This window comes from Octopus bimaculoides, chromosome 18 (genome assembly GCF_046866305.1).
Source record: "Octopus bimaculoides isolate indiv1 chromosome 18, ASM4686630v1, whole genome shotgun sequence".
NCBI classification, from domain to species: domain Eukaryota; kingdom Metazoa; phylum Mollusca; class Cephalopoda; order Octopoda; family Octopodidae; genus Octopus; species Octopus bimaculoides.
The window spans coordinates 16792384-16806227 of NC_142945.1; the positions used below are offsets into that span (position 1 = coordinate 16792384).

A 13844-nucleotide genomic window follows, 5' to 3' on the forward strand; every position below is an offset into this window, starting at 1 on the left:
ATTTGATGCTAAAGCAAGTCCAATACGATGCTTCTCTGGGATATTTGTTAAGCTGCCTCTATCTTTCTCTACAACACCAATATCTTCAACAGTGTCTGTATCAAATATTTCATTTTCATTGGAAGCACAATCTTCTTCATCGGATCCGCTTTCACAATTTCCTTCGTTTACATCGTTCACAGTGCCATTGATAAGGTTGTATGTTACTGTCAATGGTAAGTTCGAATTTTCATAAACTGAAGCGGAATTTCTTGTCAAATCAAACTGTACTTCCATATGATCACCTATGTTTTGAAATTTTCCAATTATCCCCAAGCTTTCCTGTTCAAATTGTTCAACAGCAGGCCTATTAATACCAACCAATTCTGCCACTGTATTACTTACACCACCATTAGCATTTAAAGCATCAACTAATTCAACAGGAGTTATAACATCTGAACCCATATTACAATGCATATACACATGCCTCATAGCTGTAGCAAAATGAGCGCCGATACTGCCTTTACCATCTTGTACAGTAGTGTGTATAAAAGTACAAAGTTTAAGGTTGTATCTATCTGCAATTTTATATAATGTAAACAATAAGTTTCTTTCTTATAACATCTTGCATTGTCAGATTGTACATAAAGATTTCAAATGTATGGAAATTTGGTCGATATTTGTCTACATACTGCATCAAAATAGGACATAACAGCCACATAATCTTGCTTACTATCATCTGATTTTTTATTACCCATGCGGGCTAACATAGAGGGGCGAATTCTTTAAACTAAGTACGCACTGTACATAATATAGCGGGACATGACAGCAGGCTCCAATCTCGTCAAGGTGCCCCCCCCCCTATCATCATCATCATCATCGTTTAACGTCCGCTTTCCATGCTAGCATGGGTTGGACGATTTGATTGAGGACTGGTGAAACCGGATGGCAACACCAGGCTCCAATCTAATTTGGCAGAGTTTCTACAGCTGGATGCCCGGTAGAAATGTGATCGAACTAAGTGATATGATAATCCTTTAAATTTTCAGTATTACGCCGTTCTTCATTGGTGTATCTTGTATACATCATGGTTCCATTCCACGATGTTCCTTTCTTACCGTAAAAATCTGTAGTTTTTTCCCTATAGTATATATAGCTTCGAATTTCATTTTGAAATCTATAACAACCATAGCATCTTCTAAACGTAAATCAAACATTATTTCATGTTTAGCTTTTCCCGCTAATGATGATACTGATTTTAAACCAAATGCTTCATACAATGTCCCCTCTCCTTTGAAACAATTCATGATGACTCGCTAATTTATGGTTCAGAATCCTCTTGTTCCATATACACTCTACGTTTTCTTGTATTCATATTTGTTTTACGTGTGCTGACACCTCCAATAAGTCGTATCCTCTTTGTGGCATGTGTGTTTACATTTTCGTTGCGTTTATTATCTCCACGACATGTACATCCACATCTGTCACATCCTTGACAACTAATACATCTACCTTTTTTGCAAGTACATGATAATTCTGACATAACTGCTGATTGGGTGGAGCAAAATCAAAATCTGGACTACCTGTGTGGTTTTTTTTTTATATATTAATTTTAACGAATCAAATTGCTCCGTTTATTATTCAGTTTGCGACGATTCAATATTTTAAAGTTCTACAAAAAGTCAATACTCTGACCCATGAAGCGACTCTTAAAATAAAGTGTAATGCAAAAGGTATTTGACTGCTATTTTTGCAAAGAAGATACTTAAAGGCAGCCATTAAATTATTTGTATTCTGTTTTTGTTTTATTTGTTTCAGTCATTTGACTGCAGCCATGCTGGAGCACTGCATTTAGTTGAACAAATCGACCCCAATACTTTGTAAGCCTAGTATTTATTCTATCGGTCTCTTTTGCCGAACTGCTAAGTTATGGGGGATGTAATCACACCAACATCAGTTGTTAAGCAGCAATGGGAGGACACAGACATACAAATAAATACACACACATGATGGGCTTCTTTCAGTTTCCATCTATCTACAAATCCACTCGCAAGGCTTTGTTCAGCTTGCAGCTATAGTAGAAGACACTTGTCCAAGGTGCCACGCAGTCGGACTGAACCTGGAACCATGTGGTTGGGAAGTAAGCTTCTTACCACACAGAACCCCCACCCCCTCTCCGCCTCCTTTTTGTTTTAACCCTTTGAGTTTCATTAAGCAAATTGATTAAAATTACTTTTCACTTTACTCCATAGGATACATTTGACATCCGAATATGCCTTGCTAAATCCAACAAACATGTGGTTGACTTCCAGAAAGCTAGAGAACAAGATCTTCACATCATTGACATTCCTTTGACCTTCAGTATGATGCAGTCAGGACTTGTACATGGTCTTGCCTTCTGGTTTGATGTTGCCTTTTTTGGCACAAAGTATGTATTTGTCTCTTTATAGATTAGTGTGTCTTGTTTTAAGATTTCTGCTTTGAATTTTGTTTCAGGTTTGTATTTAAGAAAAATTTTGTCGATTGATGAGTTATTAGCAGTTCCTGTCAGATGGTTTGTTATATTTGTATGTATGGATTTGAATTTTAAGATCTAGGTGTGGCTGTTTGGTTAAGAAGCTTGCTTCTCAGCTGTGAGGTCTTGGTTTCAGTCCTGATGTGTGGCACTTTGGACAAGTGTTTTCTACTATACCTGCAGGCTGGCCAAACTGACCAAAGGCTTGTGAGTGTGTTTGGTAGACAAAAACTCTGTGTGTGTGTGTACCCTTGTCTTGACATCACTTGTGGCAAACACAAAGGTACACACATAAACACGACAGGCTTCCACATAGTTTCCATCTACTAAATATACTCACAAGGCATTGGTCCACTCAGGGCTATTGTAGAAGACACTTACCCAAGGTGCTTTGCAGTATGACTGCACCCAAAGCCACATGGTTGCAAAGTATGAGCATCTTAACCAGATAATCCATCATTCTAAAAAAAAAAGGGATATAAAACAGCAATTATACTGCTGGGAAGTTTTACCCAAATGAAATTTCAAAGTAATTTTCAAACAAATCCATACAAATAACAAAAAAAGTATGATGCAATAAAGTTGTACCTCTACTTGTGAGGCCTTTTATGTAGATGAACAGAATTTATGTATGAGTTTCATATAAAGCAGCTTCAAACTTAATTTCTGATGTTATTTGAGTCGTAGCTTCAATGAAATTTACTATTTTTAAGAGAAAATATTGTATTTCTTACTAAAGTAAAAATATATTGTATTTCCCACCATGTAAGATGGTTGGTGTTACGAAGGGCATCCAGACATAGAAATCATGTTAAAGCAGACTGAAACCTGGTGCAGTGTTCTAGCTTGTCAGCTCCTATCAAACCATCCAACCCATGCCAGCATGGAAAACATGTTAAATAATTATAACTAATATAATATTTGTTGGTAAAAATTTAAATAATGAGTGCAAATGGGTTTGATTTGACTTACAATTGCTCTGTGCAATATGTATTGAAGGAATGACCATTTGAGATATTCTGGTCACCATGATAATACTGAGACAAAGTTTTGAAGAAAGATCTCATGTCTCCCAAAATGTTAATTAAAAGAAGAAAATTGAAGTTTTTAAACAAACTAAAGATTTTGTTTGTTCTTTGTTATTATTTAATAAGTGGGAAAGGCAGCGAAATGGCTGAATTGTTAGTATACTAGGCAAAATGCTTAGCAGCGTTTTGTCAGTCTTTGCATTCTGTGTTCAAATTCTGCCGAGAATGACTTTGCCTTTCATCCTTTGGGATTAATAAAATAAGTACCAGTTAAACACTGGGGTCAATGTACTCAACCTATTTCCTCTCCTGAAATTGTTGTGGCAAAATTTGAAATTATTATTTAATAAGCAAATAATTTGGTGATGAAATGTGAAATCACTCCCGAAGTTTATTTCATCCTCCACTTCCCTCAGAATTATGCAATGGTTGAATGGTGTTTTTATTGTTTTTGCTAGTTTCCAGAAGAGGTTTTTTGATAAGGTTGTTCTTGGCCTGCACCGTCATTGTATTTTATTGCTCTCTTGCAGCAACTCTGTGTGGTTGTCAACTGCACCCACGGAAGCTCTTACTCATTGGTATCAAGTTCGCTGTCTTGTGCAAACACCAGTTTTAGTGAAACAGGGTCAAACATTGACGGGAAAAGTTCTTTTACGATGTAATAAAAGGTAAGTTACTCATTTAATTTATGATTTTTATTTAATTAATATTTATTTATCTTAATAAATAATTAAAACGCTGTTTCTTTGTTGAGAGTTAAACATTACTACTACTTTAACCTTTCTACTACCAAAATCCGGTATATCTACTCAAAATTTCATTACCCTTAACTGTGGAAAGTAGTTTTTATATATTAGTTCATTTTCTTTTTATTGAAGAATGTCATGCTTGAAACTATTTTCTGTTGAGATAATGTCTAGTTTATCGAGGCAGTGTGATTTGCAGAAAATACCAATTCTGTGTTTTGGTGGGTAATTAACATCACTGGTATAACCATGAAATTTTATTCTGCCATTAAAGATTTAAGTTCAGGGCGCTGTTTTATTTGTGCTAGTAACCAAAGCTTTTTCTCTCTCTTTAAAAAAGGTAGATTGTATGAAATATAAGTGTGATAGTACAAGATAGTGTGACAGACACTGGTAATGAAAGTAGAATCTCTTCAAAGACTAAAGAGAAATTAGTTGAGTATGATTTATAAGATATGAAGCAACCAACTTGCATGAATGGCAAAGCTCAGTTGAATTAAAGAAGTTGCTGGACATTCAAGGTGATGACCACTATATGCAAAAAGATGACCGAATTTGAATTTCTGTCTCTTAGGATATAACAGTCCACTATTGAACACATCTTTCTCCAAGGCTCTTTCACATCACCTAATCCATTGTCATCCTTGTCCACTTTTGTACTTCTCGTTTCTCTCATGTATTCTTCAAAGCTGTCTCTTTGTCTTTTCTATCATCCCCTCTTTTGGAATCCATTCCATGGTTCTTTTTGACCATCTGTTGTCTGTTCTGAGTGAATGACCTGCCCACCTTCACTTTGTTTTTGCTATTTGTTGAAGTATATCTCGAGCTCCCTTCTTATCTCTAAACAGCTAATTCTATCTTTCAACATAATATCGAGCATAAAAAAAGAAAATATCCAGATCCAGTTGTTTGTGAGAAGTGACTCAATAGATTGCAGTGTGGTAGCTGCTCTACTAGGCATATCACTATGAACAGCAAGCGGTCTTTTTTGTCTTGTTCTCTTCGAACAAGTCAGACAGGACAGTGCTGAAGCAATGTCCCAGAAAGGCAATTCCATTGCACGTAAAAAGTACCCACTACAGTCTGAGTGGTTGGTGTTAGGAAGGGCATTCAGCTGCAGAAACCTTACCAGATCAGATTGGAATCTGGTGCAGCTTACTGGCTTGCCAGTCCTCAGTCAAACTGTCCAATCCATGCCAGCATGGAAAGCAGACGTTAAACAACAATGATGATGATGATGATTGTCAAACCAGACTGAACATCAGAGGGGAGTGTAGAAGTTATCTACTGTGCCCAAACCTTTTAGTAGTGTGTTGTGCCTTTTGGCTCAACTTTTAAAGTGTGTGTGTGTGTGTGTGTTTATAGTACAATGTTTTGTATGGGATATTTGGTGATTCTATGGAAATTAATTACAAGTTTGTAGCTAGTCATAGATTTAGGGGTCAAATGATATCCGAACAAAAACACAATGTTTTATTTGTTTATATTTATGTTCATATCTTGTGGATATGTTAAGCTAGTCTCATATATTTTATTGCAGACAAAGTTATGATGTTGATATTGAACTGAATATACCAGGAACCAACACAAAATCTACCAATTCACTTGATTTAAAAAATCCTTACTTTCGATACACTGGTCAAACACCACAGCCTCCAGCAGGAAATAGCAACCAGTCGCCATCAGATTCATATTGGAATAGTGTAGCAACTGGTAATTTGTCTAACAATTGTTTATCAGGTAACTTTTCATCAACTTTCTTCAATAGTTTCTTTACCAAAATTCATCTTCTCACTAGTATCAGTTTCTACAATTCTCCTCTTGATATTTTAACATGATAGGGATTATCCAGGAATTATCTAGTATACTGTATCAGCTATTTTGAATGTCCACTAACTTTTACATTCTCAGAATATTAACTGATCATATCTAGCTCAAGTACTCTACCTGTTTAAACTGGCCAAATCCAACCTCTCACATCTGCCCTACAATATTATTCTCAAAAATAAAAAACTGCATCATTGAAATCTTGAAGTTATGAGATAATGCATGATTAGTTCAAAACAATGTGAACAAATAAGGATTTCATTGGACAGAATAATCTGAATGCTTGAGGGTTAAATGATTAAATAACCTATTTTTATTTTCATCAATTTTTTTTCAATATAGAGTAAAAGTTAATCAGGATTACAGTATGTTTTATATAATAAATATGATCCAGGGATCTAAGTGTAGGAAGTTGGTAAGCTTCAAGCAGTGAGTGACAGGTATATTTTGTACTATGTCTCCTCTATTCAGTTCAACTCGCTCACTATTGTAGTGGAGTTGACTTGGAAATTCTGAGTGACATTGTAACCTTCATTTCATTGAGGTAATCTCAGCTTGATGATTAGCTATGTTGAACATAACCATTACATCAAGAGGTTCAGTTAGCTAAAAAAAACGTGTGCATTTTACATGCTCTACTCCCTCAATTTGGACACACACACACACACACACTCACACATGGCATATATCAGAAGACTGAAGCAAATTTTAATATTATAAAACCTCACTATGTGTTAAGAAGGTAAGCGTTTTCCTTCTTGTGCATTCTTTCTGAACAGCATAGAAGGAATGTGTTTACATTATTTATCCTACAGTGAGGCTCTGTAGTACTGAAATACATATGTATAAAATACTTGATAAACATGTTAACTACCATTTAATTAGGAGTGATTTCACATCTTGTCCTAGAGCACTTCAAATTGTACTCTTGGTTCAGGTACCTAAACCTGTGTTATGAATGAAAAATTCTTCTCGTTTATCAGTTGATTTGTTATCTGTAGAAAAAGGCATCTATTTGTAAAAATCACTGGATACAACTGTAAATTATCAAAAGCTCTCAGCTACATTGCTATCAAAACAAAAATTTGAAACAGTAAAAGAAAAAAACCCAAAAACAGTTAGTTTGTCTTATTCAATATTCTACTCATATTTTCTCTCTATTCTTTTATAGGAAATCAGTCTTCCTATATCAATGGAATTTTAAATGGTTTAACAGATAATACTCAAGTAATTGCCCAACAAGGTGTTGTCCAAACTAATCTGATACCACTCTGTAAGTACACTAGTTTCCATCAAGGTTATTAAATAACTGACTCTTGTTGTGCTGTTATCATTTTTTGTTAGGATTTTGCTTTTTCATTCTCACCATTTTTATTTGTAAACAAATATTTCTATGATGTATAAAAATTACTTTCTAAAAAACTTCAGGTACTTATTGTTGTTATTATTGTTATTGTTTCTTTTCTTGTTTCTGTTACGTTCCTTTATAAGCTGAGGGGGATATCAATTAAGGATTTTTTCCTTTTCTGATAATGTATAAAAATGTAGTTTATGCTTTTATTGTCATATGGCTAATCATTTTCGCGAGAAATGTTCCTGTGACAGTTATGCATCCTAAATGTTACTTATTCTTTCTTTTTTTTTCTTTCTTTTAATATTTTACATTTGCTCAGATTTGTCTATTATTAGCATTTTAGTATCTTCATCAACTTGACTGAGATATTCCAGTTTTGGTTGTTATGGAAACTTAGTTCAATAGCTAAGTCAGTATTCAATATTTTTGTCCCCGTTTATAACTATTTCCTGCATATTCACAATTATACCATTCTGTTTATCATGCAGTTGTGTCTAATTAAGAGCAACTCTTACTTTCTTGTGTTTGCTTTAAGAAACATGAGATTTTTTACTATCTCGGTTTCTGTTCCTTCTCTCTTATCTCTCAACTTAAGTTTCTTCGAGGAGTCTTTGGTCATTCTTATTTTGTTTTGGCAACTGGTGAGGGCAATCTTCAAAGTCATTGTTTTGATATTCTTTGAGCTGGTTCTAAGCTGTTACCATCTATGCTTCTCGGTTATGGGGTTTTTTTGGTGCAAAAAGACCCAAGTTGCTATTTAGGTGTTTATGTATTCATTATTATTAATATTGTTGTTGTCTGCAGTATTGGTTTTGGATCTGTATTCTATGTTCAAATCCTGCCAAAGTGAACTTTATCCTTCATCCCTCCAGATTTGGTAAAATGAAGTACCAGTCTGGAGTTGATGTAATTAACTATCCACCTTCCCCACAAATTGCTAGCTTTTCTAAAATTATTATTATTAAGGCAGGAAGCTGGGCAGACCTGTTAGCATGCTGGGCAAAATGCTTCACAGCATTTTGTCCGTCCTTATGTTCTGAGTTCACATGCTGCCAAAGTCAACTTTGCCTTTCATCCTTTTGGGGGTCAATAAAATAATTAACCCATCCCCCTGTAAAATTGCTTGCCTTGTGCCAAAATTTGAAACCGTTATTATTAAGACAGTGAGCTGGCAGAATCATTAGCACACCAGACAAAATGCTTTGCAGTATTTCATCCATTTTGAGTTAAAATTCCACCAAGGTCAACTTGCCTTTCATCCTTTTGGGATTGATGAAATAAATACCAGTTGAGTACTGGGGTCAACATAATCGACTACTCCCACTTCCAATAATTTCAGGCCTTGTACCTATTGTGGAAATGATTATTATTATTATAAAAATATTAAAAGTTGTCATTGGTGACAGCTCTTAATTTCCCTAGATTAAATACTTAAACAATAAAATGCCATTTTTTAAAAATTAGAAATATCAATAGGTTTCTGGAAAAAAATTATCTTTTAGTCTTCAAAAATAATTTTATTAACACTAAAATATATTAATTATTTGTCACCATGATTAGAATCTACAATCATGTTAACTATTAACCCTTACACAACCAGCAGAATTGTCTGTTAACTGTTATTTTTGGTGTGTTCCTGCCTAATTCCTTCAGTTTAATTTACCTCAAAGGAAAAGTAATAAATAGTGAATTATGGGAATTATAAAATTAATGGCAAGCATTGATTCTGTTTCTGTCATGAACAGTTGCATTTATATTCCTTACTTGTTTGTGGAATCTTGATATCCACCCTGGTGCTAATGAGAGGTTGTATGATCAGCAGTGGTTTTCAAGTGGCTGCAAAAAGTGTGAACCTGGAAAACAATATGCTCTTATTTGTCTTGGAATCTTAAGGCTACACTGTGACTACTTCAACTGGCAAGTCTGGCAGCTTGCATTGCGTTAAATATAATGAATATCATGTTATAACTGCAATCTTTACAACTCTTTGTTCAAAATCATAGATATAAAATTGAAGAAAGAACAGGTAGAAATAATTCATCACACACACACACACAGACACACATTTTATATTATAAATTTTAACTTTAAGAAGTGAGATGAAGTAAACTTTGTTATAATCTAATATATTAAACTCCATGGATTTTGTTTGCAAAGGTTGTGAATGTCTTTCCTGCACTTGAATTGGATGCAGGCAGCATACCAAAAAAAAGGGGGGAAAATTTGGTTTTGGTTCAAATTCAAACCTTGTAGTATTCATAGACGTTAAAATGTTTACTCAGGGTCAGGTTTATGTGTAAAAGAATTTCAGATTCTAAAAGCCCCTGGCATGACAGGATTGGTCAGTCAGTCAATGCCAGTAGTTTTTTTTTTTGTTTTTACATTTGGATTAATTTGTTCTAAATGCATGTTCTTTAACTTCTTGTAGCTTCCCTGGAGTCTTCTACTTTTTTTTTTTTAAATAATACTTTTATAGCATAAATAATCTGCTTCACTTGTCTATTTTCTTTGCTTTCCTTATTGTTTGTATGCTTTAGAGAAGGTTCGGAAATGTTTGGTTGGAGAAAAACTAATTAATCAGATTGATTTGTTTAATGTTTGATAAAAATTCACAAGGTCTGCTGGTTTGCCGTGAAGAGAAGCAAGTTCTGATATTTTGGCCAGAGCATTTCGTTGGATTTTACAAATTCTATTTACTGATATATTTATTTCTTCTTTAACTGAGATGAGACCAATTCCCCTCATATTGTAGTTGTTTTCTTTGTATATACAATGGAAAGCGGACGTTAAACGATGATGTTATTCTAAAACAGTTTATTTATCCTTACACTCTTAGCCATTCATTGGATTTTAGTTTCATGTTTTGAAGTAGGTTTTTTATTATCATTTTATTTTAATTTTTTAAAAACAACTTATTGCGCTAATATTTTCCTACTGATTTTTGTATAATTTTTAAATAGAGGATTGTTTTGGTGTTGAGTTTTCTAAAAGTAAAAGGTAATGTTGAACTTTTCATTGTCTGTTTTCTCAAAATGAAATGAGGTTTTGAAAGTTTCTACTGAAAATATTTGCAAATATTTCCAGATTTCAATAAATTACTTCAATGAGATTTCTTCAAGAGATTCTTTTTTTTTAATCTACAAAGCTTTGAGATTTTAGCATATATTAAAAGAATTTTTTTAGTCTAGCTTTTGAATTTTTTAATCTGATCCTTGTTACTTTCTATTTAAGGTTCTTCATATGAGAATATGTTTCAACGTGATTTTGTCCACATGTAAAAGAACTCCTGTTATATTTTCTACTCTCCTTTTAAAAACTAGAAAGAAAAACAAACAAAAACATGCATTAAAAGACAAAAAAAAAAAAAATTTCCACCTGATCTGTTTCGAAAGTCAATCTGTGCAACCTCTTTCTGAGACCGGCTTCAATTTCACTCTGGATAACTGAATATGTTGTTCTTTTGTTGTTTCACAGACCTCTTTAGTTTAAAAAGAAGCTGAAACATTTCTTAGCTAGGGGAGTTTTTGCAAATCAAATTTTCTGATTTAAAAAAAAAAAGAAAAAAGGAAAATATCTCCATTTCCAATAATACTGCTGCCAAAATCTATTTAGCTTTCAAGGTACATATTTGTGTATGATTTTTCACTGTCTGTCTGGCTATCTCTTTTTCTCTCGATTAAAATAATGAAAAATATAGTACAAACATTGGGTTTAAGTTTGAAATGTCTGTTCAACATTTCTGATTCAATCTTTGAATTTTTGTTTCTCTTTTTTTACAAATAGCTATAATTATGTTTTGTCTCTTTTCATCTCATTCTTTCAATGCTGAAATTATTTCAATATAATAATAAAAAAAATCTTTTTTTAATTTTTGTTCATTTCATTTTTATTTATTAATTTTTTTGTTTTATGGGAGTTGGAGATGATGGGAATATGATGTCTCCTATGGTGCTAACCTAGTTGATTTGTCAATAAGCTAGAAATTACTTCTATGACTATTGTCATAAACATCAGCTTCAATTTTTAGCTGGTCAAGAAAGAAAATATTTATTCACAGAAATATATTTACTTAGTATTTCCTCTTAGATATTAACTCACTAACATTTAGTTGCTGATAAAACATCAACTTTTGTTTCAATTGTATTCTGCTTTTCAAAGTGTGCTTGTTTTATTAACTCTCAAAATGGAAGATGATTTCATTCAGGCAGTTTCATTATGCCTATTATTTAATTTATAATGCTTTTTGCAGCCATTTCATGTGATCTAGAGATGATGCATTTGATGGCTAATAGACATCTTAATTTAATTTTCACTACTTATTTCCAGTGGATTCACTGCAGATCTCTCTTGTTGCTATAGGGCTTTCCTATAAGTAGGTTATCTCCCTTGGCTAGGCGGCGCTCCATGTAGATAATTAAACTTCCGGAGGCTAACCCACGCCATTGTTATTGTTTTATGTCTTATCATGGATATAAAGCAGCTTGATGATTCAGCTATCGAAGTACTTACTGTGCCTGAGTTAAAGGAATATTTAAGATTATATGGACAGTATGTTACTGGAAGAAAGGCGGACTTGACTGAAAGGTTGAAAGGAATAAAAATTTTGTCGATGAAGAATGTCAACAAAGTAAATTCATCGGACGATAAGCTTGAAGTATCGGATGATACTTCAGACTGGAATAAGCAGAAGCTTATATCTCCTCTCGGTGAAGTATTGCCTGATCTAAAGATCTTTGTAAGTTTCCGAATTTCACAGATAATGAAAGCAAAGCAACAGTTAAGGAGTGGCATATTTTACCATGACAGACACATACACAGCATCGAATACCACGATGTGAGTGAAAGCTGCTCTCACTGTATTGTCCGGTGTCTGGTAATCCCTTCGATACCGACATCAAACCAAAAAAAGAATCCTGACCACAGAGTGTGGGTAATTATGTTAAATGTCACTGGCAATGTGCATTCAGCTGATTGCAACTGTTAAAGCAAGTCACTGAGCATGCGTACATGTCATACGGGAGAGTTCCAATCAGGGGTGGTTAACACCTTAAAGGAAAGCCCTATTGTGACATGATGAAACATTTATAAACTTATTTTGAAGATTAATTATTAGTGCAAGTTGCCATTTTTTGGCAGCCTTTTGTAATGCTAGGATAACTTTAGGAAAAATTCATATACCTATATACCTATATATAAGGAATGTTACATTATAATATTATTGATGTGACTAGGTTTTTTTTTATTGTATATATTTGTAGGTTTTCTTATGATAGTTTTCTTGTCAATGTTCATTGTCAGGTTTATAAATGTGATGGTGAAACATCAATAAACTGACAAGAAATGTAGAAGCAAAAACAATATTTTAAGTGTATCAACAAATTTAAAATGATGAAAATAATTTTGGAAATAGTGACTGCACCAAACATCAAATTACAATCATGATAAACTTTTGCATGAATGTAAAGAGCTTATAGGCATCACCATTATTGTAATGTGATTTTTTGTAATTACATTAAACTAACATGATGCCATTATTCAAATTGTGTAACATTTTGGCTTAATTTGTTGAAAAGCTCGATTTGAAGTAATTTTATGTTGCATTAATAATGTTTTAGAAAATTTTGGTATGTAATAAAGCCAAGTAATTTATTTTCACCATCCATGTTTCTGCATTTAAATGTGGAAGAGTGGGGAATGCAAAAGTTAGCTGCAGGATATTAAATGATTTAATGGGACATGGGTAAAACATTTATTTCTAAAGAATATATGGCAATAGTTTGAAAGACAAATGAAAGGACAAATGCAAACTGCACTCGTGTGTAGGAGGTCCAATGTTATAGTAATCAGAAACCAACTAATTACTATAACCAACAATGTTATAGTAATTAGAAACCGACCAAATTGGTTTAAAACAATACTATAGTTGGAATTTTATATACATTGGAAACAAATGCCATTATTGCCCAAATTTGGAAAAAGAAAGGTAGCTTTTCTGTGAAGTCAGCAAGATGGCCAAAAAAACCCCCCCAAAAAAACCAGCTGCAACAAACTGCAAAAGAGCTTCTTTCTCTCACTCTCTGTACAAAGCAAATTACTAATTAAAGCAGATGCCCTGTGTATTCTCCATTTCACCCCAATTACTATGTGGATATTATAGCCATTTAACTTTTTTATAAATAAGATCTGATCTGATGAAGTCATCTACTTTATCAAAAATAATCCAAACTCTTGTGCAATATCATTTTACTGCAGCAGTTTTTATATTTTCTTTGTTGTATTTGCAATGATTTCTTTTTGTTTTTTCTGTCAGTGCATACAAGTAAAAAAAAAAAACCAAAAAAAAATAAGCCCCCAAAATATCATTTTCGTTGCATCAATTCAAAAATGGTGTTTAG

At 33.4% G+C, this 13844-nt stretch overlaps 1 protein-coding gene across 8 annotated transcripts in view; it reads left to right on the forward strand.

The window, feature by feature from the left end:
* LOC106871195 (histone-arginine methyltransferase CARM1) overlaps positions 1-13844 on the forward strand; it is an 84651-nt gene that overhangs the window by 51005 nt on the left and 19802 nt on the right. For 6 of the 8 annotated variants that reach the window (XR_016244950.1, XR_016244951.1, XM_089365846.1 and 3 more), the window contains exons 9-12: positions 2232-2407; positions 4053-4190; positions 5809-6008; positions 7267-7368. Coding sequence is in view for 6 of the 8 variants with exons in the window: in XM_089365846.1 (XP_089221972.1) it covers positions 2232-2407; positions 4053-4190; positions 5809-6008; positions 7267-7368 (616 nt within the window). In the remaining 2 variants the exon portion in view is untranslated. Of the gene's footprint in view, positions 1-2231; positions 2408-4052; positions 4191-5808; positions 6009-7266; positions 7369-10409; positions 10818-13844 lie in introns of those variants that run through there. The other 2 variants (XM_014917539.3, XM_014917536.3) reach the window with 2 other exon arrangements.